The sequence below is a fragment of the Narcine bancroftii genome, chromosome 2, assembly GCF_036971445.1.
Source record: "Narcine bancroftii isolate sNarBan1 chromosome 2, sNarBan1.hap1, whole genome shotgun sequence".
Taxonomy (NCBI): Eukaryota; Metazoa; Chordata; class Chondrichthyes; order Torpediniformes; family Narcinidae; genus Narcine; species Narcine bancroftii.
In genome coordinates, this window is record NC_091470.1 from 190,388,992 (window position 1) to 190,416,247 (window position 27,256).

The following is a 27,256-nucleotide window of genomic DNA, read 5'->3' on the forward strand; positions in this document are numbered from 1 at the left end:
CCTGTCCAAGAGTCTCTGAAATGCCCCTCATATTGCAGCCTCCACCACCACCCCTGGCAAGGCATTCCAGACACTTTCTGAATTTCAGTTAGATTTTTATCATGCTTCAAGCAGACAAAACCATGAAGGGCAACATGTCATTGAATGATTCATTTTCTGCATCCGCACTTCTTCCCTGCTGATCTTGGTGCAGTCAGTGTTGAACACGGTGAAAGGTTTCACCAGGACATTGTGACCATGGAAAAGCGGTATCAGGGCAACGGGAATCCAACGCTGCCCGACTATTGTCGGACACTGATACAAGGGGCAACAGATGCTGAGTACAAAGGAAAATCAGTGGCAAAACATTTTGAGGTCAGTCGAACTAACGCAACGTGTCAGCATCATTATGCAATTAAACATGCTAGAACCATAGGAAACTACAGCATAGAAAACATTTGGCCCTTCCAGTCTGTGCCAAAACATCACTCCTCTAGTCGCATTGACCTGCACCCAGTCCATAACCCTCCATATCCCTCCCAACCAATTTATTCTTAAAACTCAAGAGTGAGCCTGCATTTACCTCATCAGATGGTAGGATGTTCCACACTCCCACCACTCCCTGACTGAAGAAATTCCCCCTAAACCTTTCCCCCTTCATCCTAAAGCCATGTCCTCTCTCCTAATCTAACTGGAAAGAGCCAACTCACATTTACTCTGTCTATACCCCTCGTAATTTTTTAAACCTCTATCAAATCTCCCCTCATCCTTCTTCACTCCAAGGAATAAAATTCTAATCTGTTTAATATTTCCCTGTAACTCAACTCCTGAAGACCCGGCTGTACTGACAATAACCACGAAAGTAGTGCGAGTATAAGACAGCTTTAATAAACTAATATGTACACTAAGAATTCTGCAAGACAAACCTGGAAGGCTAGACTGTTGCTCGGGACTGCTTTATAAACAAGGTCACTGGGATGACCCCTGGTGACCTAGTGGTGTAATTACATATCACCACACCGGCAACATCCTTGTAAATCACACTAAATTCAATAAAAGTTAATTTAGTGTTGCTCCAACTTCCTCCGTGATACAGCAAATCTGAAATTATCTTTGCGTTCAGCTTGAAGTTGCCTATCAAAATCACCATTTTTTTCAGGAAGCAAACCTTTTGAAAAAAATTAATGTCCAGGGTAATTATAAGAGACGGCTAGGAAGAACTGAGGAACCTTGTGATCCAAATCCATAGACCTTTCAAGATTGTCACGCAGGTTGATTGGATATTTAAGAAGGCCATATGAAATCCTGGGCTTCATTAGTCGGGGGATTGAGTTCAGGAATGGTGATGTAAAAGGGCAGCTCTATAAATCCCTGATGAAACCACACTTAGAAAAAAAATGTTGCCCAGTGTAATTGTTTCCAATAAAATATTATTCTTGTACCAAATGGACTCACTTCAGTCAATCATTTCACAAAACCTCCACTCTGAACTCAAACTCCAATACTCAAACGTGTTGGAGAAACTCAGCATGTTATGGAATCGAAGGGGTATGACCAATGTTTCCGGCTGAGCCCTTCGTCAAGGGGTGAGTAGAAAGGAGGCTGGCGTCTGAATAAAAAGGTGGGGGGAGGAGGAGGGGAGAGAGGAAGAGGCAGGGGGATGAGGAGCACAAGCCAACAGGTAATGTGGGTGGGTGGGCAAAAGAAATAAAAGAGGAGGTGATTGGGGGGGAGGGGGAAATGATGCAGCTCTCCGAACGGAGAGGGAAGGGCAGCTGGAGGAAAGGAGACTGAGGAATTTGGAGGAGGGGGTGGGGTGGGGAGAGAGACAGACAGACAGAGAAACAGACAGACAGACTCAGGAGACAGGCCTAACTGAAACCAGAGGTCAATCTTAATGCTGTCTGCTTGGAGGGTGCCCAGACAGGATGTGATATGTTGTTCCTCTTGACCTGTCCCTTTTTCCCTCTGTGGTAAACCACTGTTATGTATAATTGTCTGGGGAAGCCCAAAGCCTATGTGGGTTCCTCTCCTCGAGTCGCCAGCAGCCCACCACCTGTGTGTTCTTCAGCCTAGAACCCCTCACTGGTCCACTGTCGTGGGTCATCTTTGCTTTTCCTTCTCAAAGTGGGGGGTAATTTTAGTGTCGGGCACTAGTCCTCTGCTTCCCTGGATACTGCAACACCTTGAGGTCACTGCCGAATACAGGCACCCCCATCTTGGGCCTAGATATCACGTATGGAGCAGTTGGTAGTATGACTGCGCATTAGGACCCTGTAGGTTTGGAAGACTACACAAAAGAGTCTGGAAAAACAACCAACTGAAAAACCTCACAAAGATAAGCGTATACAGAGCCGTTGTCATACCCGCACTCCTGTTCGGCTCCGAGTCATGGGTCCTCTACCGGCATCACCTATGGCTCCTAGAACGCTTCCACCAGCGTTGTCTCCGCTCCATCCTCAACATTCATTGGAGCGCTTTCATCCCTAACGTCGAAGTACTCGAGATGGCAGAGGTCGACAGCATCGAGTCCACGCTGCTGAAGATCCAGCTGCGCTGGGTGGGTCACGTCTCCAGAATAGAGGACCATCGCGTTCCCAAGATCGTGTTATATGGCGAGCTCTCCACTGGCCACCGTGACAGAGGTGCACCAAAGAAAAGGTACAAGGACTGCCTAAAGAAATCTCTTGGTGCCTGCCACATTGACCACCGCCAGTGGGCTGATATCGCCTCAAACCGTGCATCTTGGCGCCTCACAGTTTGGCGGGCAGCAACCTCCTTTGAAGAAGACCGCAGAGCCCACCTCACTGACAAAAGGCAAAGGAGGAAAAACCCAACACCCAACCCCAACCAACCAATTTTCCCCTGCAACCGCTGCAACCGTGTCTGCCTGTCCCGCATCGGACTTGTCAGCCACAAACGAGCCTGCAGCTGACGTGGACATTTACCCCCTCCATAAATCTTCGTCCACGAAGCCAAGCCAAAGAAAGAGGACCCTGTAGAGGAGCGCTTTGTCTCCGCTCCCAGCTCTCCCTGGATCTGCACCAACGGCAGTGATGTCATTTTTATTTGAAGACTGGGCTCTGGTGGATGGGAGAGAGTGAGGTCCCAATGGGTGGGAGGGAGCGGGAACCCAGTGGGTGGGAGGGAGTGGAGCCCTGATGGGTGGAAGGGAGTGGGACCCTGGTAGGTGGGAGGGAGTGGGGCCCAGAGGTCGTTAGGAGGGAGTGGGGCCCTAGTGGATGGGTGAGAGTGGGGCTCTGGTGGGTGGGAGGGAGTGGGGCCCTGGTGAATGGGAGAGAGTGGGGCTCTGATAGGTGAGTGGGAGTGGGGCCCAGCAGTGGGGAGGGAGTGGAGCCCTAGTGGATGTGTAGGAGTGGGGCCTTGGTGGGTGGGAGCGAGTGGGTCCTGATGGGTGGGAGGAAGTGGAGCCCTCATGGGTGGGAAAGGGGCCTTGGTGAGTGTGAGGGAGTGAGGCTCTGGAGATAGGCAGGGAATGGGGACCAGCAGCAGGGATGGAGTGAGTCCCTGATGGTTGGGAGTGAGGTGGGGAGGGAGTGGAGCTCTGGTGGGTGGGAGGGAGTGGAGACCTGGTGCATGGGAGGGAGTGGGAACCTTATGGGTGGGGTCGGAGTGGGGGCCTGGTAGGTGGGAGGAAATGAGGCCCCGATGGAGGGAGCAGTGGGAGCCAATGGTGGGGAGGGAGTGAGGCCCTGATGGTTGGGAGTGAGTTGGGCCCTGGTTGGGGGAGGGGGGGGAGTGGAGCTCTGGTGGGTGTGAGGGAGTAGGGCCCAGAGTTGGGGAGTGAGTGTGTGGCAAATATTACCTGCTGAGCCAGATCAAGTCAAGTCAAGTTTCTTGTCATCTGATTGTACAGGTACAACCCGACGAAACAGTGTTCTCTGATCCTCGGTGCAAAGCACGCAGACACACAACCAGACATAGCACACGTACAGACAGACAATACATTTGCAGGATAAGTATGTCATCTATTCAAATAAATGAACAAATATTGTTTCATAAATATGAGAGTCTCGGTTGGTCAGTGGGAGTGGTTCCTTTGGTACTTTAGCATTTTTACTGCCCATGGGAAGAAGCTGTTCCTCAGCCTGTTGGCATCAGCTCTGATACACCTGTATCTCTTACCCGACGTGAGCAGCTGAAAGATGCTGTGTGCAGGGTGGAAGGGGACCTCAGTGATTCGGTGCTTCCTCTTTAGACCATGATCACATCGATGAGGGGTCGAGGGAGACTCCAGTGATCCTCTCAGTCACTCTTATGGTCCTATGGAATGACCTCTGATCCATTTCTCTACATTAACCGTAGCACAAGGTGATGAAGCCAATCAGGACGCTCTCAATAGAGCTCCTGTGGAAGGTTGACATGGTAAGAACACAAGAAATAGAAGCAGGAGTCGGCCATCCAGCACATCAAGCCTGCTCCACCATTCAATAAGATCATGGCTGATCTGATCATTGAATGAACTCCATTGACGTACCTTTTCCCCAGATCCCTTAATTCCTTTTTTAAGTAAAAATCTATCTAACTGAACCTTAAATATGTTTAATAAAGTAGCTTCAACTGCTTCCCTGGGAATTCCACAGATTCATTACTCTCTGGGAAAAACAGTTCTTCCTCACGTCCGTCTTAAATCTACTCACCTGAATCTTGAGGCTGTGTCCCATAGATCCGGTCTCACGTATCAGTGAAAACAATTTTCCTGCCTCTATCTTATCTCTCCTTTTCATAATTTTATGTTTCTATAAGATCTCCTCTCATTCTTCTGAATTCGAGTGACTATAATCCCAGATGATTTAGTCACTCCTCGTAGGTCAACCCCCCTCATCTCCGGGATCAACCTGGTGATTGATATGCTCTATCAATGTCTCCAAGCCGTAGAGTGAGGAACGCTCGGCTTTATTATACTTTAGATGTAGCTGGCCTAATTCCAAGTGCTCGACTGAGGACAGGGAGAGGGAGGTCAATCTTTATTCCAGGGTCACAAGGGGAGGAGTTACCAGGGAGTGAGTTGCCAGTGGGGCACGGGCCAGCTAGTCACACTTACCTATATTTGCATCACCACATTCACCCCTCCTTCCTTTTAAAACGCAACCTTACTGGGTTAAAAGTACCAGAGGCTCAGCTGGTCGGATGGTCTCCTTTGCTTCTGTGACCAGCGCAGTTCTGTCGGTGGTACAATGACCGGCTCTTTTGCCAGTCATGTGTTTTGAGGCTGGGGAGGGAGGGCTGGCTCCGTAGGAGGTGGGGACAGGATCCAGGGTTTATGGTGTGGTGGGTCAGGGTGAGTCACTAACCTGCACTAAGTCCCTGACGGGGGCAGTATGAGTGTAGGTAGGAGGAGGTGGGGAGTGGGCAGGGACATGGCATTGTGGCCTCATAGCCATCTGGGTACACCACGTAGGCTACTGAGGGTTGGTGTGCAGGAGTTGCAGCTCTTCAGGTCAATGGGTCAGATTTAAGACCCCTCGCATGTTTCTGCAACAGGACGGGTCCTGGGGATGAGAGCTCGGTTGGCGACTTCCTGGAGAAGGAAAGCATGCGTTTATGTGGGGTTGCATTGGGAGCGGTGCATAGCAGAGATCGGAAGGCATGGAGTGCTTCTGCCAGGACTTCCTGCCAATGGGATACCGCCAGGCATTTTGATTTAAGAGACCAGGAGGAAAGCTTTCCAAACTGGGGCATTTTCTCTCTCTACCTGGCCGTTCCACCAGGGGTTGTACTACTGGCAATGCCTCTAGCCAACAGGTACTGCCCTAATCACAGTGGATGTAATTTAGGTACCCGAGGAGGGTAAATATACCATGGTGTGCCTTTATGATGGTGGCTGAGGTCATGTCGGGACAGGGGATGACAAAAGGGAACCTGGAATACTCGTCAATGATGTTCAGGAAATAAATGTTCCTGTTGGACGAGGGCAGGGACCCCTTGAAATCAATACTGAGTCGATCAAAGGGGCACATAGCTTGTCAGGCCAGAAGAACTGTGGTTTGCATTCTGCGCAGACCCGACAGTGTCCGGTCAATGACCTGACATCCTCAATGGAGTAGGGAAGGTTAGTAAATGCAAGATCATCCACTTTGACAGGAAAATCAGATGAGCAGATTATTATTTAAATGGTGAAAGGCTGCAGCGTGCACGTAGGCAGACAGGATTGCCTAATACCAAACTCATCCAGGAGGCAGAAGAATGTAAGGGGGAGGGTATTTCTATACTAAAAACAAATGTATAAAAGTTGGGTGAGCCCCAGTGTATGTGTGTATTCCCAGGGTAAGGGGAAGCACCCAACTTTGCATTGTGGTATAATAAATGTTCTTTGTTCTCAATTTTTGTCTCGAGCAATTTCTGTGAAGGTACTTCTGCTTCTCACAAATGGGGCTCGTCCGGGATCGCACTCCCTCCACTGACAGAGTGCCCGACGACGAGGGTAGGTGCACCCCGGCTGATTCAGCTGGACTCACGGACGGCGGGTGACTTGTCAGTGGATGAAGCGAGTGATATCCGAGAAGAGGCATTGTCGGACTCTGGCTTTACCTTACTCTTAAATTAGTCTATGTGTAGTCTGAGTCCAGCGTGTTCTTTGAATGAAGTGATAGGAGAAGGTATTCGGTTCAACAGTCAATTTATTACACAGCACAAGAATAAAACTTAACAGAGCTCTGGGTCAATCATTAGTTCATAGGTCACCTGCACAGTGAGCTACTCCCCAAGACTGACCCCTATTGTCCAGTTGGCTCAGTTTATATAGATCAACCTTATCATACAGAACAAAAGTTGGCTTCCTTTGCTAGATTTCATTATCATACAGAACAAAAGTTGTCTTCCTTTGCTAGATCTTTTTGCATGAGGGTTATCACAAGTCATCTCCTGTTTTGCAGATATCTGGGGTGTAGCACTCCCATCTTAATCCTCCAGGCCAGACTATCCTGTTGTGTTGATCAGAAATTAATTCATCCCCAGATATTTCTAATCACCATTCTGTTCTTGTCTGGCCAATTTCTGCTGTTCTCTTTAACACCTCCTCCTGCCTTAATCTTCCTCCTAGACTGGTTTTCCATTCCCTTTGTTTCTTGCAGGCCATTCTTTGTTCTGATCTGGCCTGTGTCTCCTGTGCTACTCACCACCTCCTTTAGTTTGAGCATTCCTCCTAAATCGTTTTATGCATTTCCTCTCCCTGTATATTGGTGATAATTTCCAAAATAGCTTGTAAACAAATCAGACGGTTTAACATGTAAATTGGGGTTCGATATCCCCAGGACCCATCCTGGGCCCAAGTGGCAGGTCCATAATAAGAAATAATGCGCTCTGGAGGCCAGTCCTCTCCCCACTCACCGATCTTTAAATCCCTCTTCTGGCGGAGCCCCTGATATACACGCGCTGCTAACTGATGGGAGTCGTTCTGTGGTAACAGCACAAATTGTGGTTGAATGATACCTATACAGCAAGTTCCCCTCCAGTCTGTCTCCAAAAAAGTGTAAGCCGTATTCCCACAAATCCAATATAAACCCTCTGGGGCAAATCCGTGTGGATAGGGATGAGCCCAAAATTGTCTGAGTGAGGGAACCCCTTCATATGGATTAACGCCCGTGCAATTCCATACCACTTACCCACGGGAGTTATCTGTTATAGGTCTGCAATGTGTTACCTTCTGTGGGGACAGGAACCACCGGGGTCGCTGAGGATGCCATCGAGGGAACTTCCCCAAGATTTTAACCCTTGTGCACCTCGAATCTCCTTTATAATGCTTGCCTTGCTCCTTCCTGATACATTCCTCTCCTAATGGGTGATTAGCTAGATGCCATGTCTGGCGGGGGCGCGTCTCATCTGCCGATCCGTGAAAACTCATCAACTCCCACACTTCCAGGGGCTCCCCGCTCCATGGCCATGATCCATCTCTTGTGGGTCCCCCACATACCCAACAGTTTTTAACCCCCAAGAGTTCTGCCGTAGTTTGGCAAAGGTCTACCCATCTATTGTCACCTTCTCTGTGAGTGGCAGCCTGGCGTTTAGTGTTGTCATAGATATCCCCCTTATCTCTGTCCCATACGTATGGTTGTTTTCCTTTTTGCCACATGGGGTCCCACTGTATCCTCTGAATGGGAATTGAGCCCCCTTTCTCCTTATCTTGGTCTCCCTCCGGGGCACAAAACCATGTTACTCCTTGGGGACAGCGGTCTCGATTTGGCGTGAACTGTAAAGAGCCCTTATTGAATTTAACATCATACACTTGTCCATTATGCAGACACTTACGTCCCGTGTGAGTCCCCACACAGTGTTCAGGAAAGTTAGTCCAATCAGCAAAGTACTGTTCTTTTTCGTTGTGCGACCCCCAGGCCGAGTGCACACACTTTGTACAGTGGTTTTCTACTCCAGCCCCTTCAAGGGCTCGGAATACCAGTACCCATAGTCCCCACATAGTATTCATCCCAGCTCCTTTCATTGTTTTGATGCCAATAAATTGATTATCCTGTCAACCACTGATATACAGTCACCGTAGTCCAATAGTCTCTTTAAAAAGGGATGTTAAGTGTTCTTAGTCTGTGGTTGCTTCACAGGTTCTCAGTCACCTCCGTTCGAATCTGTTCCAGTGTCCGTGTCGGTGGGTCCGTTGCTGCACACTGACTCCAATGATACCACGTCTCGCCTTTTCCTTGTAGTCGAACCGCGTGGGACGTCCTCTCCACCACTCTGTAGGGTCCTGTCCACCTGGGCTCCGACCACTTTCTTTTGATGACCTTTAGCAGAACCCACTCCGCGACTGAAGGTATCGGTGTTTCCCCTTCTCTGTTGGGACTTGTGACCTGTTATGAAAAATCTGACACCAGAGCCGTTAGTTTTTCATAATAAAGCTTGCATCCCATTGAACTTACCTCATTCTTCGTAGTCTGAATTCCGGCTCCTGGTCCTGGAAACTGGTGCCCTGTTTGTAGTTCATATGGAGTAAATCCTGTCACAGAACTTACCGAACTCCTTATTGACATTAATGCCAGGGGCAATGCATCCACCCAATTTAGTTTGGTCCGTGCCTGTACTTTCCCGATCTTACCTTTTATTGTTTGGTTCATCCTCTCCACTTTCCCTTGGGATTGTGGATGGTACACCGTTCCAAACGCATGTTTCAATCCCAACATTGCTTCTACCTCCTGAAGATCGTTATTCTTAAAATGACTTCCATTATCGGACCTAATTTTTCTAGGAACTCCGTGTCTCGGAATATACTGGTTGATCAGGAATTTACATACTGTCCTTGCATCTTCTCTTTTGGCAGGGATTGCCTCCGGCCACCCTGTGAACACATCTACTGCTACTAAGAGGTATCGATAGCCACTTACCCTTTCAATCATTTCCGTATAATCAAGTACGATTTCCTGCCCTGGTAACCTAGGTAACGGGAATCGTCCTTCATGTGGCTTTACAGTCACCTTGACATTGAAAGTTATACATACCTCACACTCTCTAATATGGTTCTCCACCATCGCCGGCAGGAAGGGGTGCCACCAATGGATCAAGTACCTTATCATCTGCTTCTTTCCACAGTGTGTTAGCCCATGCGCCTCCTCGAGGAGGGGTTTCATGAGTCCAGATGGTAAAACTGGCCTCCCGTCTATCGATCTCCATATTCCTTGATCCTTGGTTGCCCCCCTTTCCTCCCATACCATCCTTTCCTGAGGTGATGCCTTTGCTTGTTCCTGTACTATTACTTCTACCCTACACGGTGGTAATAAGTCATGTGCTGTTCTGTCTGCCTGTATCATAATAAACTGAGGGCCGTATCCTGCTGCCCTTTTAGCGGCCATGTCCACTTCCTGATTTCCCCGAGCCACCATCATATCTGTTCTATCATGTCCTTTACATTTAAGAACTGCTAATGCCCTTGGTTTCAGGAGGGCCTCAGCCAGTTTTCTAACGTCCTTCTCGTGTTTAATTGGGGTCATTGCTGCTGTTAAAAACCCACTTCTAATCCATTGACTAAGTTCAACCTGTATTGTCCCTACCACGTATGCCGTCTGTATATATATTGACCTCCTTCCCTTCTGCCCATTCTAATGCTGCTATCATTCCCTGTAGTTCTGTGAGTTGTGCTGACTCCTTTCCTCTCACTGTCCCTGTAATGATTTCTTCAAATCCTCCTGTAGTTTTTCATACCACCGCATAGGCAGCTTTCAATCCATCTGTGGGGTGTCTGTAACAACACCCATCTGTAAACAAGGTTTCATCTGGTTCTCTTAAGGGTGTAGCCTGTAAGTCAGGTCTTATTTTAATATCCTTCACTACCCTCTTCTCACAACAGTGTGGTTCTCCCTCTCCCATATTGTCTGCCATGTTAATGCCTTCATGGGTAAATGTAACATTCGGAGCATTCAGGATCTTTTCTAGTCTCATCTGCCTTAGCGAAGTCATTGTAAATGCTGTCGAGCTCACAAATGCTACAATGCTATGTGTTGTTAATACCGTCAGGCCATGTCCCATTACTATGTGTGCCACCTTTTGTAAAATCTTTGCTACTCCCGCTGCATGTCTCGTACATGGTGGGTGTCTGTCTTCCGTCGGGTCTAGTGTGATACTCACATACATGAGCACATATCTTCCACCCCCTTTTTTCTGAAAAAGAACACCATCAATTGTGTGTGCTTTTTCAGAAACATCCAAAAAGAAAGGCAGTTTATAATTTGGAATCGCCAAATCTGTAGCTGTTGTAAGAGCTTGCTTCAATAGAGTAAAACTCATCTCAGCCTGTGCAGTCCAATCAAGTGTAGCTCCCAGATTCCTCATTCCCTGCTCATTCACCAAAGTTCGCAGTGGATGTGTCAACTCGCCATACAATGGGATAAACTGCCTACTATAACCTGACAAACCCAAAAACGAAAGCATCTCTTTTACTGTCTTTGGTTTTGGATGATGTAGTATCGCTGTTCGATGTGTAGGGGAAATCCCTGTGCCTTTCGCTGAGACCATTCTCCCTAAAAAGGTGACCACCTGTCTGCAGCATTGCAGCTTTGAGCGAGAGACTTTAAAGCCTGCCTTGAACAGCTGCACTAGCAGGAGACAGGTGGCCTCCAAACAGGAAGTATGATCAGGTGCTGCTAATAGGATGTCATCTACATACTGGATCAGAACTACCCCACCTGGCAGTGCTAGCCCCCCCAGCTGTTCTTTCAACACCTGATTGAAAATCCCTGGAGATAAGATAAAGCCCTGCGGAAGCCTAGTATACCGCAACTTTCTACCTCTATACGTGAACGAAAACACATCTCTTAATGGTTCTGCCAGCGGCAAGCAAAAGAAAGCATTCGCTAAATCTAAGCAAGAGAACCACTTGTGGTTGGGGGTTAAAGCAGTCATGGCAGTATATGGGTTTGGTACTGGAACTGTGGGTGTTCTCACAATACCATTGATGCGCCTTAAGTTATGGGCCATCCGATATTTGCCCGTGTCTTGTTTAGGAACAGGTAAGATGGGTGTATTCCAACTAGAACGCGAATGTTCCAATACCCCTGAATACATAAGGCCATCAATGGTCTCGGCCAAACCTTCCTCAGCTTCAGATTTGTGGGGATACTGCATCTGCCAAATAGGGGTGTAATCTGGCAGTTCGAAGGTTATGGGATCAACCTGCTGACAACAACCCACATCTGCTGATCCCACTGACCACAGGTTCTCAGGGAGAGAATCTAGCATAGGGGCCGAGTCGGGGTGATGCATCTTCTCTCTACCATGAAAGCGTTCAATCTGTCTATGCTCAAGGAGGACTTGATCATATGTCGGAGACAAAATTCTGTATGCCTGACCAGATGAGGAGAACTGCACTGTCGGTATTTGGGTGTCAGACCAGTCACTAAAGGACATCAAGTTCCGACACATCGGTCCCAAATCTTTTGCCTGGTGAGTAGTGCCAATTGCAAGGATGACATGAGGAATGGCCTCACCTGCCATCTCATACCATTCCAGCTGTTCAGATGTCAGTGCCACCGTAGTGGCCACTCCCTCCTTTCCTACCACTATGTAGTCCGAATTAATTTCCTATAGCATGCCCTCTACTTCTTCATAAAAGGCATGCTGATACATTTCATCCCCATCCCTATCATAACAGAGGGTCATATGGGGGGGGGTCCGAGGGAGGGGTATACGGGTGTAACGTCTGGATCCACGGCTTCCATTGATTATAAAGCTTTAGCAGCCCTCCCTTCTGTGGGTCCTCTGGTTGCAACAGCCCCCAGTAAATGTCAGTCCATTGTCCCTCAGACGCGGATCCTCCAGCTGCCGCCAACAACATCTGAGAACTGGAATGCAGTGTAGTTACTGAACAGTTCATAGAATATCCATTTGGAAAGGTGACCTTTATTCCGCTGGGTCCACAAAGGATCGATGCTCCGCACTTGACCAACAGGTCTCTGCCCAAGAGATTGGTAGGGCACTTGGCTGACAAAATGTATTGATGTGTAAAAGTCTGTCCCGCCACAGAAGTGACTAGTGGTGTAGAAAACGGCAGATTTTCTGGTGTACACGAGAACCCTATTAGCTGGACACAAGAGGATGATGTTTTATCTTGAAACTCAGCGCCAGTGAGTGTTGAAAATCTGGCTCCCGTATCCACTAAAAAGGATACTTCCATGTCCATTACTTTAATCTGCAGGAAAGGATCTGCCAACCTAGCCTGCTCGTGGGTGCTCGGGCTCCGTCACTGTGGGCAATATTGTTCCTCCTCTGTCAGCAAAGGGAATTGCCTCTTCGGAGCTAGAGCCGCATGGGGTGCCTGATGTACTGGGGGTGGCACTGACAATCTCTGGGGCTGGACCCAATGCTCATTTTGTGGTGGTCCATATCCTCTTCCCCCAGTGTCCCGAGGATCCCAAGCTAGGGGGCAGTCTCTCTTCCAGTGTCCTGGCTGACCGCATACAAAACATACGGCTGGTTGCATTCGTGGAGCACCCCGACCTCTCCCTCTTACTCGGAATCCCCCCATTGGACCTCCCGTTCTGCCCACATAGGTGGGACCCGGTGCCCAATATGGGGCCGGGTGCCAACTCATATTATTCCCTTGTGGTGGCTGCGGTGGATGCTGAATCATCTGGTTCGCACCCTTTGAGGGATTCTTTTTTGCCTCGTTTGCCTTTTTCCTAGCCTCTTCCAATTGAAGCTTAAGGAGTTGCACTTGTGCCGACTCCGTAGTTTGTTTGTCCTCCTTTTGCTTAGCCCTGTAACGTTTCATGTGATGGGTCAAATGTTTTTCCCATTGCTCACTCGAGCAGCCAGGAATATCAGGGTTATTCTCTAATGCCTCCCTAACTACAGCTGGCAGTCCGCTCGTTACTGCAGCCCTAAAGAGTGTAGTCTGCAAGGGATCTGTGGCTGGGTGTACTCCTGCTTTATCCGTCCAACTCTCCCTACACTGACTCAAAAAGGTCAAGATCTCCTCATCCTCCTTTATGGAAAAGGTCAGGGACTGCATGACACCGGGGGGAACGGGAAACTTATCCCGCATTGCCCCTCCTACTGCCGTAGCATGGTTGGCAAATGGCTCGGCATCGAGGCACCTAGTGATTCCTGCGATCATTTCTACCTGCTGTATCTCCCACAGCCCAAGCTGTTTACCCAATAATGCTCTCCAATCCCCTATGGCTATCTTATGTCCCATCGTATATTGGCAGAACTTTCCCATCCACGCTCCACCTCCCTCAGTCGGAGGTGGCATTTTGTCCAAAATACAATTCATGTCGGTGAATGAGAAGGGTTGATACCTTTCCCCAATTTGCGGACCCTCATAAATTAGCGGCATCTGTCTATACCTTTCTGGAAGCCGTACTTCCTCCCTGTCCCGCAACGCATATCCCAAAGGGGAACGAGGGTTATCCTGACTCTATCTTCTGTGTATGATCATGCTTCCCCTGAACGTGACTGGCTGTTCCTCCTCTTCATTCTCAACACTCACACTAGCTAGATCAGTATCCTCGTTCTGCTCTCTCTCCCGTTCCCATCTGACACTCGCTGGGTCATTTCCCTTCCTATTCTCCTCTTGTCCCAGCTCTCTCTCATCTGTATTTTCCAAGCCCCTACTATTTTTCCTTACTGCACATCTATCGTTCTGTACTTCGTGCACCCACTCTTTTGTTTCCTCCACTCTCTCCTGCGCAACTCTCTTCAGTCTCTCCTTTGCCTCATGTAGTTCTGGACCTGTTAACTCAGTGACATTCATTATTCCCTCACTTATCTGCATCGCTGGCATTTGGGGAATAGGATAAGGTGGTGGCAATGTCTTCGGTAACTCTGGATATAACAGGGCTGACGGCTTCACCTCCCCCGTATTCTCCTTAGTGATATGGGATCCCTTTTTAATATCATGTTGAAGGTTCGCTTCCACAGCCATGCAAGCCAATGTCATAATGTGTAAATCTGCCCTTCTCTGTTCCTTCACTTCTCTCTTGTTTAAACCTTCTTCTATTCCATATAGATCCTTGTCCTTTTGCCTCATGTTCCTGTACCTCCTTGGCTGCTTCCCTCTCTGCTTCTCCTAAGTACAGTACCAGCCGGATTTTTTCAAATCCTCGTGGTACCTTCCCCTGACTCTGCAGCTCTCTCCATATCTATTCGCACCGTGCCATAGCCTGCACCTCCTCTCCCTTCGGTAATCCTCCCAGTAATTGATTCCTTGTTTTTTCCCACTGTCGGTTTACAGATGGGGGAACCCCTCTGTCTCCCCCGAGCTCTTGCCCTACATCCCTATTTACTCCTTCCATCTCCGTTCCGATCTTTAACCCTTTAGACCGTACTTCACTGGGTCTCTCCCCTGGTAGGATTTTGACACCCTGCAATTTACTTCGTCCCTTCCCACATTATTATGAACACCAGCGGCACACTGTACACAATCCTTAAACAAATACTTATTATAAACTATTATGATACACTAGACGATTCCTAAACAGATACTTATACACTATAGAAGCAAATAACTATAAAACAATACACCTTATACAGATACTGATTATACACTACTATGGTATACGATCCTTAATCAAATACTTATTACACACTATAGAAGCAAATAACCATCACCATACACCTTATTCTAATTGGCCAAGTGTCTAAACCTATCTCTCGAGATCGCTACGAGGGGACTCCATCCCCGTTCTACTAGGAGGACTCCAACCCCCTTTCTACTACAGGGGACTCCCACCCCCTTTTTACTACAGGGGACTCCCACCCCGTTCTACTAGGGGGACTCCCACCCCGTTCTACTAGGGGGACTCCCACCCCGTTCTACTAGGGGGACTCCCACCCCGTTCTACTAGGGGGACTCCCACCCCGTTCTACTAGGGGGACTCCCACCCCGTTCTACTAGGGGGACTCCCACCCCGTTCTACTAGGGGGACTCCCACCCCGTTCTACTAGGGGGACTCCCACCCCGTTCTACTAGGGGGACTCCCACCCCGTTCTACTAGGGGGACTCCCACCCCGTTCTACTAGGGGGACTCCCACCCCGTTCTACTAGGGGGACTCCCACCCCGTTCTACTAGGGGGACTCCCACCCCGTTCTACTAGGGGGACTCCCACCCCGTTCTACTAGGGGGACTCCCACCCCGTTCTACTAGGGGGACTCCCACCCCGTTCTACTAGGGGGACTCCCACCCCGTTCTACTAGGGGGACTCCCACCCCGTTCTACTAGGGGGACTCCCACCCCGTTCTACTAGGGGGACTCCCACCCCGTTCTACTAGGGGGACTCCCACCCCGTTCTACTAGGGGGACTCCCACCCCGTTCTACTAGGGGGACTCCCACCCCGTTCTACTAGGGGGACTCCCACCCCGTTCTACTAGGGGGACTCCCACCCCGTTCTACTAGGGGGACTCCCACCCCGTTCTACTAGGGGGACTCCCACCCCGTTCTACTAGGGGGACTCCCACCCCGTTCTACTAGGGGGACTCCCACCCCGTTCTACTAGGGGGACTCCCACCCCGTTCTACTAGGGGGACTCCCACCCCGTTCTACTAGGGGGACTCCCACCCCGTTCTACTAGGGGGACTCCCACCCCGTTCTACTAGGGGGACTCCCACCCCGTTCTACTAGGGGGACTCCCACCCCGTTCTACTAGGGGGACTCCCACCCCGTTCTACTAGGGGGACTCCCACCCCGTTCTACTAGGGGGACTCCCACCCCGTTCTACTAGGGGGACTCCCACCCCGTTCTACTAGGGGGACTCCCACCCCGTTCTACTAGGGGGACTCCCACCCCGTTCTACTAGGGGGATTCCAACCCTCTTTTTTATTCTTTGGCTTTAACGAGGGCTTTTGCAGAGTAGTGGCAACACACAATTTATCGTTGCCAATAGCAGAACTTCGTTAAAACAGGCGTCTGCTTACCTCCCTTTGTAGGCTGGTCACTTGTTGTTATCACCACACCACAATCGACCGGTGTTTCGTATCTTTTTCTTCCGTCACTTCTCCATCTTCATCACGTCGGGGTCACCAAATTGACGAACTCTGGCTTTACCTTACTCTTAAATTAGTCTATGTGTAGTCTGAGTCCAGCGTGTTCTTTGAATGAAGTGATAGGAGAAGGTATTCGGTTCAACAGTCAATTTATTACACAGCACAAGAATAAAACTTAACAGAGCTCTGGGTCAATCATTAGTTCATAGGTCACCTGCACAGTGAGCTACTCCCCAAGACTGACCCCTATTGTCCAGTTGGCTCAGTTTATATAGATCAACCTTATCATACAGAACAAAAGTTGGCTTCCTTTGCTAGATTTCATTATCATACAGAACAAAAGTTGTCTTCCTTTGCTAGATCTTTTTGCATGAGGGTTATCACAAGTCATCTCCTGTTTTGCAGATATCTGGGGTGTAGCACTCCCATCTTAATCCTCCAGGCCAGACTATCCTGTTGTGTTGATCAGAAATTAATTCATCCCCAGATATTTCTAATCACCATTCTGTTCTTGTCTGGCCAATTTCTGCTGTTCTCTTTAACACCTCCTCCTGCCTTAATCTTCCTCCTAGACTGGTTTTCCATTCCCTTTGTTTCTTGCAGGCCATTCTTTGTTCTGATCTAGCCTGTGTCTCCTGTGCTACTCACCACCTCCTTTAGTTTGAGCATTCCTCCTAAATCGTTTTATGCATTTCCTCTCTCTGTATATTGGAGCAGACAGAACCATGCAGTAAATATACACTTATTAATTAATCATTTATTTCATACTGTTTTAACCCCTAGATTCCAACAGCATTGAGATCAAACAACGGGAGGACGTTAAGGAAGCGCGCTAGGATTAGTTACTGGATCCCGGTAAGAGGAATTTTACTTAGTATGGGAGGTGTGAGTAGCATGGAAGAGAGTCCTAAGGAAGGATGGGACGATCAGATAGCTAAGCAAAGTCCGTTAGGATTAATGCTATCTGATTGGGGTGCGGGGAGAACCCGTGGGAAAGACAAACTGACCGTGGTCAGGTATTGCTGTCTGGAATGGGTTAAAAGTCCGATAAAAGGGAGTTCGGTATATTGGCCAAAGCTCAGATCCGAGGATGACTGGATGTGTCAGGCATTGAATATCTGGCTCTATCAAAACCAAAGAGATAATATTGAGAGCAGGGAATATGCAGCCTGCTGGCTCAGTGGATCGGTTGATCAACTGGTTTTGAATGAAAAGGAATGTAAGGACAAGAAGGATGAGGAACCTTTAGTCCCTGAAACACAAGGATGGGATGTGTTACATTCCCTTCCTCCACCTTATGCTCCTCCTATGCCGGCTCCTATATTTCCCCTCTCTTCTATGCTCTACCCTTCTGCACCTTCCCCTCCTCCCCCACAGCTAAAGAAAGGAGAAGAAAGTAGGGGTGGTATGAGTGACTTGTTCACAAAGTACTAGATTACCACCTCAATTGACAAGAGAGGGAGGAGACTTTACTTCAGAACAGTGTGAGACCCTCCAGGAGGAAAGAGCAGAACCCTTTGTTTCATTTCCCGGAGAGCAGGAACCTAGACATAATATGCCAGAGATTAACTGGATGAGACCTCTGCGGGAAGTTCCCATGGGAGGGGGTCTCGGTTTCGTAAAGGTACCCCTGACTAGTACGGAGGTGCATAACTTTAAGAGAGAAATGACCTCCCTGATAGAGGATCCTCAGGGATGTGCCGAACAATTAGATCAATTTTTGGGACCAAATATATATACATGGGATGAGTTAACATCGATATTTAGGGCTCTGTTCACTTTGGATGAACGTGGGATGATTCGCCAAGCAGGGATTAGAGTCTGGGATAGGGACCACCAAGAGGGACCAGAGGCGATACCTGGGGAACTTAAATTCCCCCTGGCAAAACCAATTTGGGATAAGAATACTAATGATGGTCGCACATTAATGGAAGAATATAGGGTTAATCTGATAAAAGGAATCAAGGAATCTGTTCCAAAGGGACAGAATTTTAAGAAAGCATTTGAGGTTCCCTAAGGTCCCGAGGAGACCCCCTCTGCATTTCTGAATAGATTGCGCATGGCCATACAGCAATATGGGGGTCTGGATGTAGAATCCCCAACGGGTGAACAGTTGGTATTAACGAGCTTCATTATGAACTCAGCCCCAGACATTAGAAGGAAATTGCAGAAGACTGAGAATTGGCATGAGCAGGGAATAACCCAGCTTCTACAGATCGCACAAAGAGCATTCGTCCAGAGGTCTGAGGATAAACAGAAAGGATGCAGGCAGTCAAGGAAGTCGCGGAGGAACAGCAAGGAAAGGGTAGAGACTGTGTGCCAGCTCCTGGTTGTTGGGAGGAAAGCCAGGGGTGGGGAAGTAGAGATCAGAGTAGAGGGAGGAGTAGAGGAGAATTCTGGAGATGACAACCATTCCCAGGACCCCGTGGAGACCCAGGTAGAAATTGGGAAACAGGAGCATTAGTTTGCTACCATTGTAAAAAGGAGGGACACTTTAAGAGAGAATGCCCAATGGTGAGCCAGGGAGACGCGATCTTACGCCCTGATGGAAGCAGATTATGAATAGGGGGGGTCACGGTTCTCAGTCAATACACACTGTGAGGCTGCACGGAGAACCATTGGTAAATTTAAGCATAGGACCCCACAGTGACAAGATGGTATTTTTAGTAGATTCTGGGGCAGCCCGGACTAGTATTTTACAACCACCCGAGGGTGTTAAGATAGAGGGGATCGTGATGATTTCGGGAGTAGGAGGGAGAGATTTTACGGTCCCTGTATTAAGAGATGTAAGAATACAAATGGGAGAAAAGATAATAACAGAGGATATTTTACTAGTTCCCCAAGCTGGAGTTTGTTTGTTAGGACGAGATTTACAGGACCAATTGGTTATCGGCACCAGACCACAGGAATCGGGTATCGGGGTTTAATTGTATGTATTAAGCGAGGAAGATCGAGAACTAATAAATCCTGGAGTATGGGCAGAAAGAGGCAATAGAGGAGTGTTATATATTCCTCCCCTGCAAGTTACTTTAAAAGATCCTGAGCAAGTAATTAGACGAAAGCAGTATCCAATTCTGATGGCTGGCCGAAAGGGGCTGCAGCCAGTAATTGACCAGTTGGTGAAAGATGGTATACTTGAACCTTGTATGTCACCTTTTAATACCCCAATTTTACCTGTCCAAAAACTAGACGGTACCTATCGATTAGTGCAGGACTTGAGGGAGCTGAACAAAATTATTCTCACCCGTCACCCGGTTGTATCTAATCCCTATACAATAATGGGTAAAATCGATCCCCATAGTAAATGGTTTAGTGTGATTGACCTCAAAGATGCTTTCTGGACCTGTCTGTTAGCAACAGAGAGCAGAGACATGTTTGCCTTTGAATGGGAAAATCCTTTTACTGGATGTAAGAATCAATACCGGTGGACGGTCCTTCCCCAGGGCTTTACAGAATCACCAAATTTATTCGGCTAGGTCTTCGAACAAATATTGGATGAGGCTCCTCGGAGAGAGAATTGTCAGTTGATACAATATGTTGATGATTTGTTAATTACGGGAAAAACGTATGAATTAGTTAAACAGTATACTGTAGAACTTTTGAATTTTCTGGAGAATAAGGGTCTCAGGGTGAGCGAATCCAAATTACAATTTGTTCAATCAGAAGTTAAATACTTAGGTCATCTGGTAAGTCAGGGAACAAGGAAAATAAGTCCAGAGAGGATACGTGGTATTCTACAGATCCCCCCTCCCAAGAATGCCCAAGAACTTAGGAAATTCCTTGGTTTGGTGGGATACTGTAGAATCTGGATTGAAAATTATTCTAGCCTGGTCAAATTCCTCTATGATAAACGCACGATCCTAGGAGGCGAAGCTGTTGTCTGGACAGAGGAAAAGATTAAAGATTTTAACTTGGTGAAACAGCGCCTTATTAGTGCCCCAGTGTTGGCTTTACCCAAACTAAATAAGCCATTTGGCCTATATACCAATGCGAAAGGAGGTGTAGCCACCGGAGTACTAACACAAGAGAGAGCAGGCTGTAGACAGCCAGTTACTTTTCTATCAAAAGTTTTAGACCCTGTTTGTCGTGGTTGGCCAGAGTGTGTGCAAGCCATCGCAGCCACTGCTATTTTAGTTGAGGAAGGACGAAAGATTACGTTTGGTGCCCCGATGATAGTTCACACCCCTCACACAGTCCGTAATATTCTCTTACAGCGTGCTGGATGGTGGCTCACAGACTCTAGAATTTTAAAATATGAAGCGATCCTAATGGATAGGGATGATTTGACTCTGATTACGAATAAAGAACACAATCCAGCAGCTTTCTTGGTTTCTCCAAATTCTGACAATACCATAAATGAGTTAGAGCATGTATGTTTAGAGGTAATAGATTTACAGACCAAAATCAGAGAGGATTTAAGCGATGAGCCTTTACAGGAGGGTGAAAGGTGGTTTATTGATGGATCTTCCCGTTGCATTGATGGCACTCACTATAGCGGGTATAGTGTAGTGGATGGGAAAGAAGGAGTGGTGATTGAAGCCGGTCGCCTCCCCGGACATTGGTCAGCACAATCTTGTGAATTGTATGCCCTCTGTAGAGCTCTCCAGGGTCTAGAGAACAAGGTGGGCACTATCTACACGGACTCAAAATACGCTTTTGGTGTAGTGCACACCTTTGGGAAGATCTGGAAAGAGCGGGAAATGATAAATGGAAAAGGACAAAAGTTGATCCATGAAAACTTAATTGTCCAATCCCTAGATGCTCTTACATTACCTGAGGAAATAGCTGTAGTTCATGTACGAAGCCATCAAAGTGGTGACAGTCCTGAAGCACAGGGGAACAGACAGGCAGATGCAGCTCCCAAACAGGCTGTGCTCACGGAAAAAATAGATATGCAGCTGTTACTGCCCACCCCACTTGAGGTTAAAAAGACTCCCATCTTTTCACGGGAAGAGGAGGTTTACATGAAGAACCAGGGAATGCATCAAACTGTTGATGGGTTGTGGTGGACGGCAGAAGGACGTCAAGTGTTGAACAAAGCCTTGGCTTGGCAAATTATTGATCAGCTACACCAGCAGACACACTGGGGAACACAGGCACTTGTGGATACTTTTGTACGGTCTTTTCATTGCTCAGGCATATATACTATAGCCAAACAAAGTACTCGGGGTTGTCCAATCTGTCAGAGAGTAAATAAGAAAGTTATGCACAGGTAAAGCTTGGCGGTCGCGATATAGCTGCACGCCCGTTTCAACGGATACAAATTGACTTTACAGAATTACCTAAGATAGGGGTTTACAAATACCTCCTGGTGATGGTAGATCATTTCACACGATGGGTTGAGGCTTTCCCGACCCCTAATGATCGTGCCAGCACCATTATCAGGATACTACTGGAGTCTGTGATTCCACAATATGGTATGATTCAAACCATTGACTCAGATAGAGGTACACATTTTACCTCTCAGGTACTCCAGGGTCTGAGCAAAATACTGGGAATAGATTGGCAGCTCCATACCCCATGGCACCCCCAGAGCTCAGGCCGTGTTGAATGAATGAATCAGACCTTGAAAAATCAGCTCACTCGACTTCATGAGGAAACTGGCCTCTCCTGGATTAAATGCTTACCCTTAGCTTTAATTAGGACTCGCACAGCTCCTCGTAAGGACCTTGCTGTCTCACCATATGAAATTATGTTTGGTCTTCCTTACATGGGATTCCACGCTGACACCCCATATCCCTGAAGCTAATGACCAATACATATCTAAATATTTACAGGGACTTTCTACTTCTCTCCATGACTTACGACAGAAAGGTTTATCAGCTCAAACTCCACCCCTGGAGTATCCTATTCATTCTATTAAACCTGGTGATTGGGTATATGTAAAAGCATGGCAAGATCACCAACTAAAACCTGTCTGGGATGGCCCCTATTATGTACTTTTGATTATAGACACTGCCGTGCGAACGAAATAAAAGGGATGGAGCCACATCCAACGAATTAAACGAGCTGCTGAACCACAGACTAACGACATTGATAATCTACCCTCCACCTGGCATGCAGTCCTTCATCCTTCTGATCTGAAAGTTACACTACGCCGGGATAAAGTGCTGTAATGTTGTTTTTACCATTTGCTGTTTTATTTACTTGTTGGTTCCCAATTTTTGGAAAATCACCAAACTGCTCACAATGTATTAAGTCCTCCTGGAACAAGGGCAGCAGAGGTGACAATTATTTACCTTTAGAATGTAGACAGGGCATAGATATAGAGTATAGTCATAGTGAGGTATGGGTTAATATAGGATCCCAACGTGGACCAGGGGAACAGAACGGCTCTAGAGGAGTAGATTTGATTTGTATTTTGGCCTCTACAGGTATTAAAAAGAGGAATTTTAAAGGGATAGCACAAAGAAGATGGTGGGACAAAGACAGACAGAATGTTAGTCAGGATTGTACATGTAGCAGAGATAGAGTGAATACATATGCTAATGTTCACAGACAGGCTGCAACTCACAGGTTCAGTGATAAGAAACAACCCTCCCCAACTTTGTCTCCTGTAGAGCATCCTTTGGGTCACACAGACATTTGGAATGTTAAGCACCACCTCGGTAAGGGAAGTTCCAGCTGTCAACAACGTAAGCTGCTCCAGAACACCACAGCTGCTTGGCATTTAAATCATTTAATCAGACTCCAGGCAGCCTTGGAGATCATCACTGAACAGACAGCGATGGCCCTGAATTTATGGGCTGAAGATACGAGCCACAGTTCAACAAAACCGCCTGGCTCTCAATTACTCGTTGGCTGCTGAAGGCAGCATTTGTGAAAGACTGATTAATGACAATGCTCACAACGGTCAGGCGGTTAAAGACACTTCTTCAGGAGTTCGAAAATCTTCCCATGCCCAGGTTCAAACTTGGCAACCTCGATCCAGTGTGGGATGGACTAGACTTTTTATTGGTTGCTGGAGTCTGATACCCACAGCCCTTATAGCAGCTGGACTCGCTATTCTGGCCATTATGGTGCTCCCCTGCCTAAAGACTTGTGTGCAGTATTTAATTCAACGGACCCCTCATCAGAACCAAAGGATGTATGTTTCCCAAATTCTGTCTGATGATGCTGAGACTGCAGTTCGTTTACTGACCAGCTGGGAAAAAGACCAAGTTTACAAGTAATATATTCCAGTTGAGAAGTCACGAAGTGTAGCTAAAAGAAAAGTGAGGACTGTGAGAGATGAGTAAAACTGATATAAAAATATGAAGATGAGGAAACTAATATAGATATATGTGTAATGAATAAAGCCAGTATGAATAAGATAAGGATAGATAATAGATAATAGAATGTAGGAAGTAAAGTTTGTCTGAATAAGATAAGGGTCTTCTAGCCTTAGACAGAATTAGCAAGTTCTGCATATAAGAAGGTTGTAGCACTGAGAGTCGGGAAGGTGTGAATGAGAACAAAGGCAGGTTTGTCAATAAGGACAATGACATGATGGGACACCGGATACCCCCTAGTCCTCCAAGTTCACAGCATGGGCAGACAGGATTGCCTAATGCCAAACTCATCCAGGAGGCAGAAGAATGTAAGGGGGAGGGTACTTCTATACTGAAATCAACTGTATAAAAGTTGGGTGAGCCCCAGTGTATGTGTGTATTCCCAGGGTAAGGGGAAGCACCCAACTTTGCATTGTTGTATAATAAATGTTTTTTGTTCTCAATTTTTGTCTCGAGCAATTTCTGTGAAGGTACTTCTGTTTCTCACAGTTCCTTTGATGAACATAGAATTTTTTTGAAAAGTAGACAACTGGATGGTCAATTTCATTATGTTTTTGCAATAAAACTGCACCTGCTGCTCTCTCACTGGCATCCACTGCTACAGAAAATGGTTTATCAAAATCAGGAGATTTTAGCACAGGAGAATGGCACAGGATATCCTTTAAATTTTCTAAAGGTGTCTGACACTCTTTCGTCCACACAAATTTCTCCGCTATCTTCAAAAGGTTGGTTAAAGGAAGAGCAACCTCAGTGAAATATCTGCAAAAATTCCTCCCATTCCTAAAATCCTTCTCACTGCTTTCTTGCCATTGGGAATAGCAATGAATAGGTACAACTTTGCCATGACTAACTACATGACCCAAGTATGTTACAGTCGCATTTGCAAATTCACTTTTCACTAAATTTGCTTTGGATAATAATGCAAACAATTTGTCCAATTGCCTTAAATGTTCTTCCCATGTGTCACCTTTTGTGACCAAGTAATAAATATAAGCATTAAGTGCTGAACATCTGCCCTGTCCCTCTGCAACCATAACTTGGATTGCCTAACATCATGTTACTCTATGATTCATAAAGGAACTGGTTTCAGTTCCCTTTCCTTTCTGATTTCAGAGAACAAATGAGCAACACTTCCCATCTCATGGTCTTTTCCACATGGTAAAACACAAAAGCTTGCAAACTCTGGTTGAAGCAAAAACTCAGCTGGTCAAACAGTGTATTTTAGAGAGCAAAGATAAAGATGCAGAAGCCTTGAGCCATTCACCAAGGTGTGGACAAAATGTACGTAGGGGTCCAGAAACAATGGTGGGGGTGGAAGGGACAAGGGGGGAGCATGGTCCCACTGGCTGGAGGTAATAGGTGGGTGAGGGAGGGAGGCCACACTAGCAAACAGGGGGAGGGGGGATAGCTCTGTGAATGGAGAGAGAATAGGGTCGAGAGCTGGAGGAAAGAAGAAAGTGGGATGGAGAAGAGAGAGGAACAGGGAGTGGGCTAGAAGAAACTGGAGAGATTTACGTTGATGCCATTGGACTGAAGGGTCTTGCTCCTCCAGTTTACTGGTGTTCTTGATTTGACTTGACACAAGGCCATGGACAGACATGTCAGCATGGGACTGGGGCACAGAATTAAAATGGTGGGCCGCTGGGAGATCCCTGTCACTGATGCGGCTGAGTGAAGATGCTCAGTGAAACGACCTCCCAATCTGTGACCAGTCTCTCCGATGTAGAGAAGACCCCTGCTTCCCTTATCCACCTATTACCTCCTGCCTGTGGGACTCTCCCCTCCCACTACCATTTTAACCACACCTTGATGAAGGGCTCAAGCCAGCAACATTAGTTCTGTACCTTTATCTTTGCTATATTAAGGGTACTGTTTGACCTGCTGAATGTCTCCAGCGTTATGCTTTTACTTCAACCACGGTGTCTTCAGACTCTCATGCATTACTGCTGAGGACATTGAAGGGGAAAACCTGTAACGGGAATGCTTGGCAGTACCCAGGGGTGAAGGAGAAGCAAATCAAGTTTAATCTGGCAGAATAGACAGTTCAGTGAACTCCCTAACTCAACAAACTTTGAGGTGTGGGAATGGGATTTGGACTGTTTTCAAGTTGGGAAACTAAAAATAAGCATATCCTGGTCCTAGAGGCCTCAGAAAAGTTAACACCCCCACCCAATGAAGCACTAGAAAAAAGCATGACTGTGGCTACACTTAGTGAGGAGTTTGGGGAGATTCGGTACGTCACCAAAGACTCCAGAAAATTTCTTACAGGTGTACCGTGGAGAGCGTTCTGACTGATTGCAGCATCACTGTCTGGGATGGAGGTGTCAATGCACAGGTCAGAAAAAAACTCTGGGGGATCTAGGACATTATGACACCAGAATTAAATCTACAAGAGGCGGTGGCTTAAGAAAGCAGTCTCTCTCCTCATGGACCCCCACCATGCAGGCCATGGCCTCTTCACTCTGCTACCATCAGGAAAAGGGTACCGGAGCCTGAAGATGAGCACTCAGCGGCACAAGGACAGCTTCTTCCCCTCTGCTATCAGATTCCTGAATGGACAATGAACCAGAGACACTGACTCACTTAATCCTATTTTTATTGCATGCTTTATTTATTTAAAATGGTCTTAATGTCTGAAAGGTTATTGAAATCTGCCTTGATTATACTCCAGCATCTGAGAATCCACACTCTTCTTGGATGATAATGCTTAAATAGAATATTACAGCACAGCCAATAATGTTGTGCCAACCCATATATACCCACCAAAAGAAACTGAACCCTCCCTCCCTACCACATAACCATCTATTTTTCTTTCATCCATCTGCCTAATACCCCTATTTTTGCAACCTCCACCACTGGCAAGGCTTTCCAGGTACCCTCAACTCTGTGTAAAAAATTTACCCCAAATGTCACCCCTGAATTTTCCCCCCTTTGCTTTGTACAGATGTTCTCTGGGGTTTGCTACTCCCTCCCTGGGAAAAAGGTGCTGATTGTCCACCTTATTCAGGTCTCTCAGATTCTTGTAGACCTCTATTAAGTCACCTCTTAAGTCCATATCTTCCCCATATTTCCTGTAATAAGGTGACCAGAACTGAACACAATATTCTAAGTGTGAAATTTATAGTGCTGCCACAGTACCTCACAACTCCTGAAGTCAATCCCCTGACTAATGAAGCCCAGTAAACCATAGGCTTTCTTAACTGTCCTATCAACCTGGATGGTGACCTTGAGAGATCTATAGATTTGGTCCATAAGGTCCCTCTGTTCTTCCCCGCTGTTAAGTATCCTACTAATAACCATGTACTCTGCCTTCTAGTTTGACCTCATAAAAAGCATCACTTTACACATCCTCATTGAACTCCATCTGCCACTTCTCTGCCCAATACAGTATCCTGTCAAGATCCTGCTATAATCTACGACAGCCTTGCACTTAATATCACCCAAACTCAGGAGCTGATTGTTGACTGCAGGAAAGGAAAGCCAGAGGTTTACAATCCAGTGATCATTGGGGGATCAGAGGTGGAAAAGGTGAGCAAATTTAAGTTCTTGGGTGTCATTATCTCA

General features: G+C 47.1%; 1 protein-coding gene across 2 annotated transcripts in view; it reads left to right on the forward strand.

Moving 5' to 3' along the window:
- Nucleotides 1-24,097, forward strand: part of LOC138754832 (class I histocompatibility antigen, Gogo-A*0501 alpha chain-like) — a 64,421-nt gene extending 40,324 nt beyond the window's left edge. The window contains exons 5-6 of one of the 2 annotated variants that reach the window (XM_069919724.1): nt 17,205-17,276; nt 22,374-24,097. In XM_069919724.1, coding sequence (XP_069775825.1) covers nt 17,205-17,257 — 53 coding nt within the window. In that variant the 3' untranslated portion in view covers nt 17,258-17,276; nt 22,374-24,097. The remainder of the gene's footprint in view (nt 1-17,204; nt 17,277-22,373) is intronic. The other variant, XM_069919725.1, reaches the window with a different exon arrangement.
- The last annotated feature ends 3,159 nt before the right edge of the window (nt 24,098-27,256 follow it).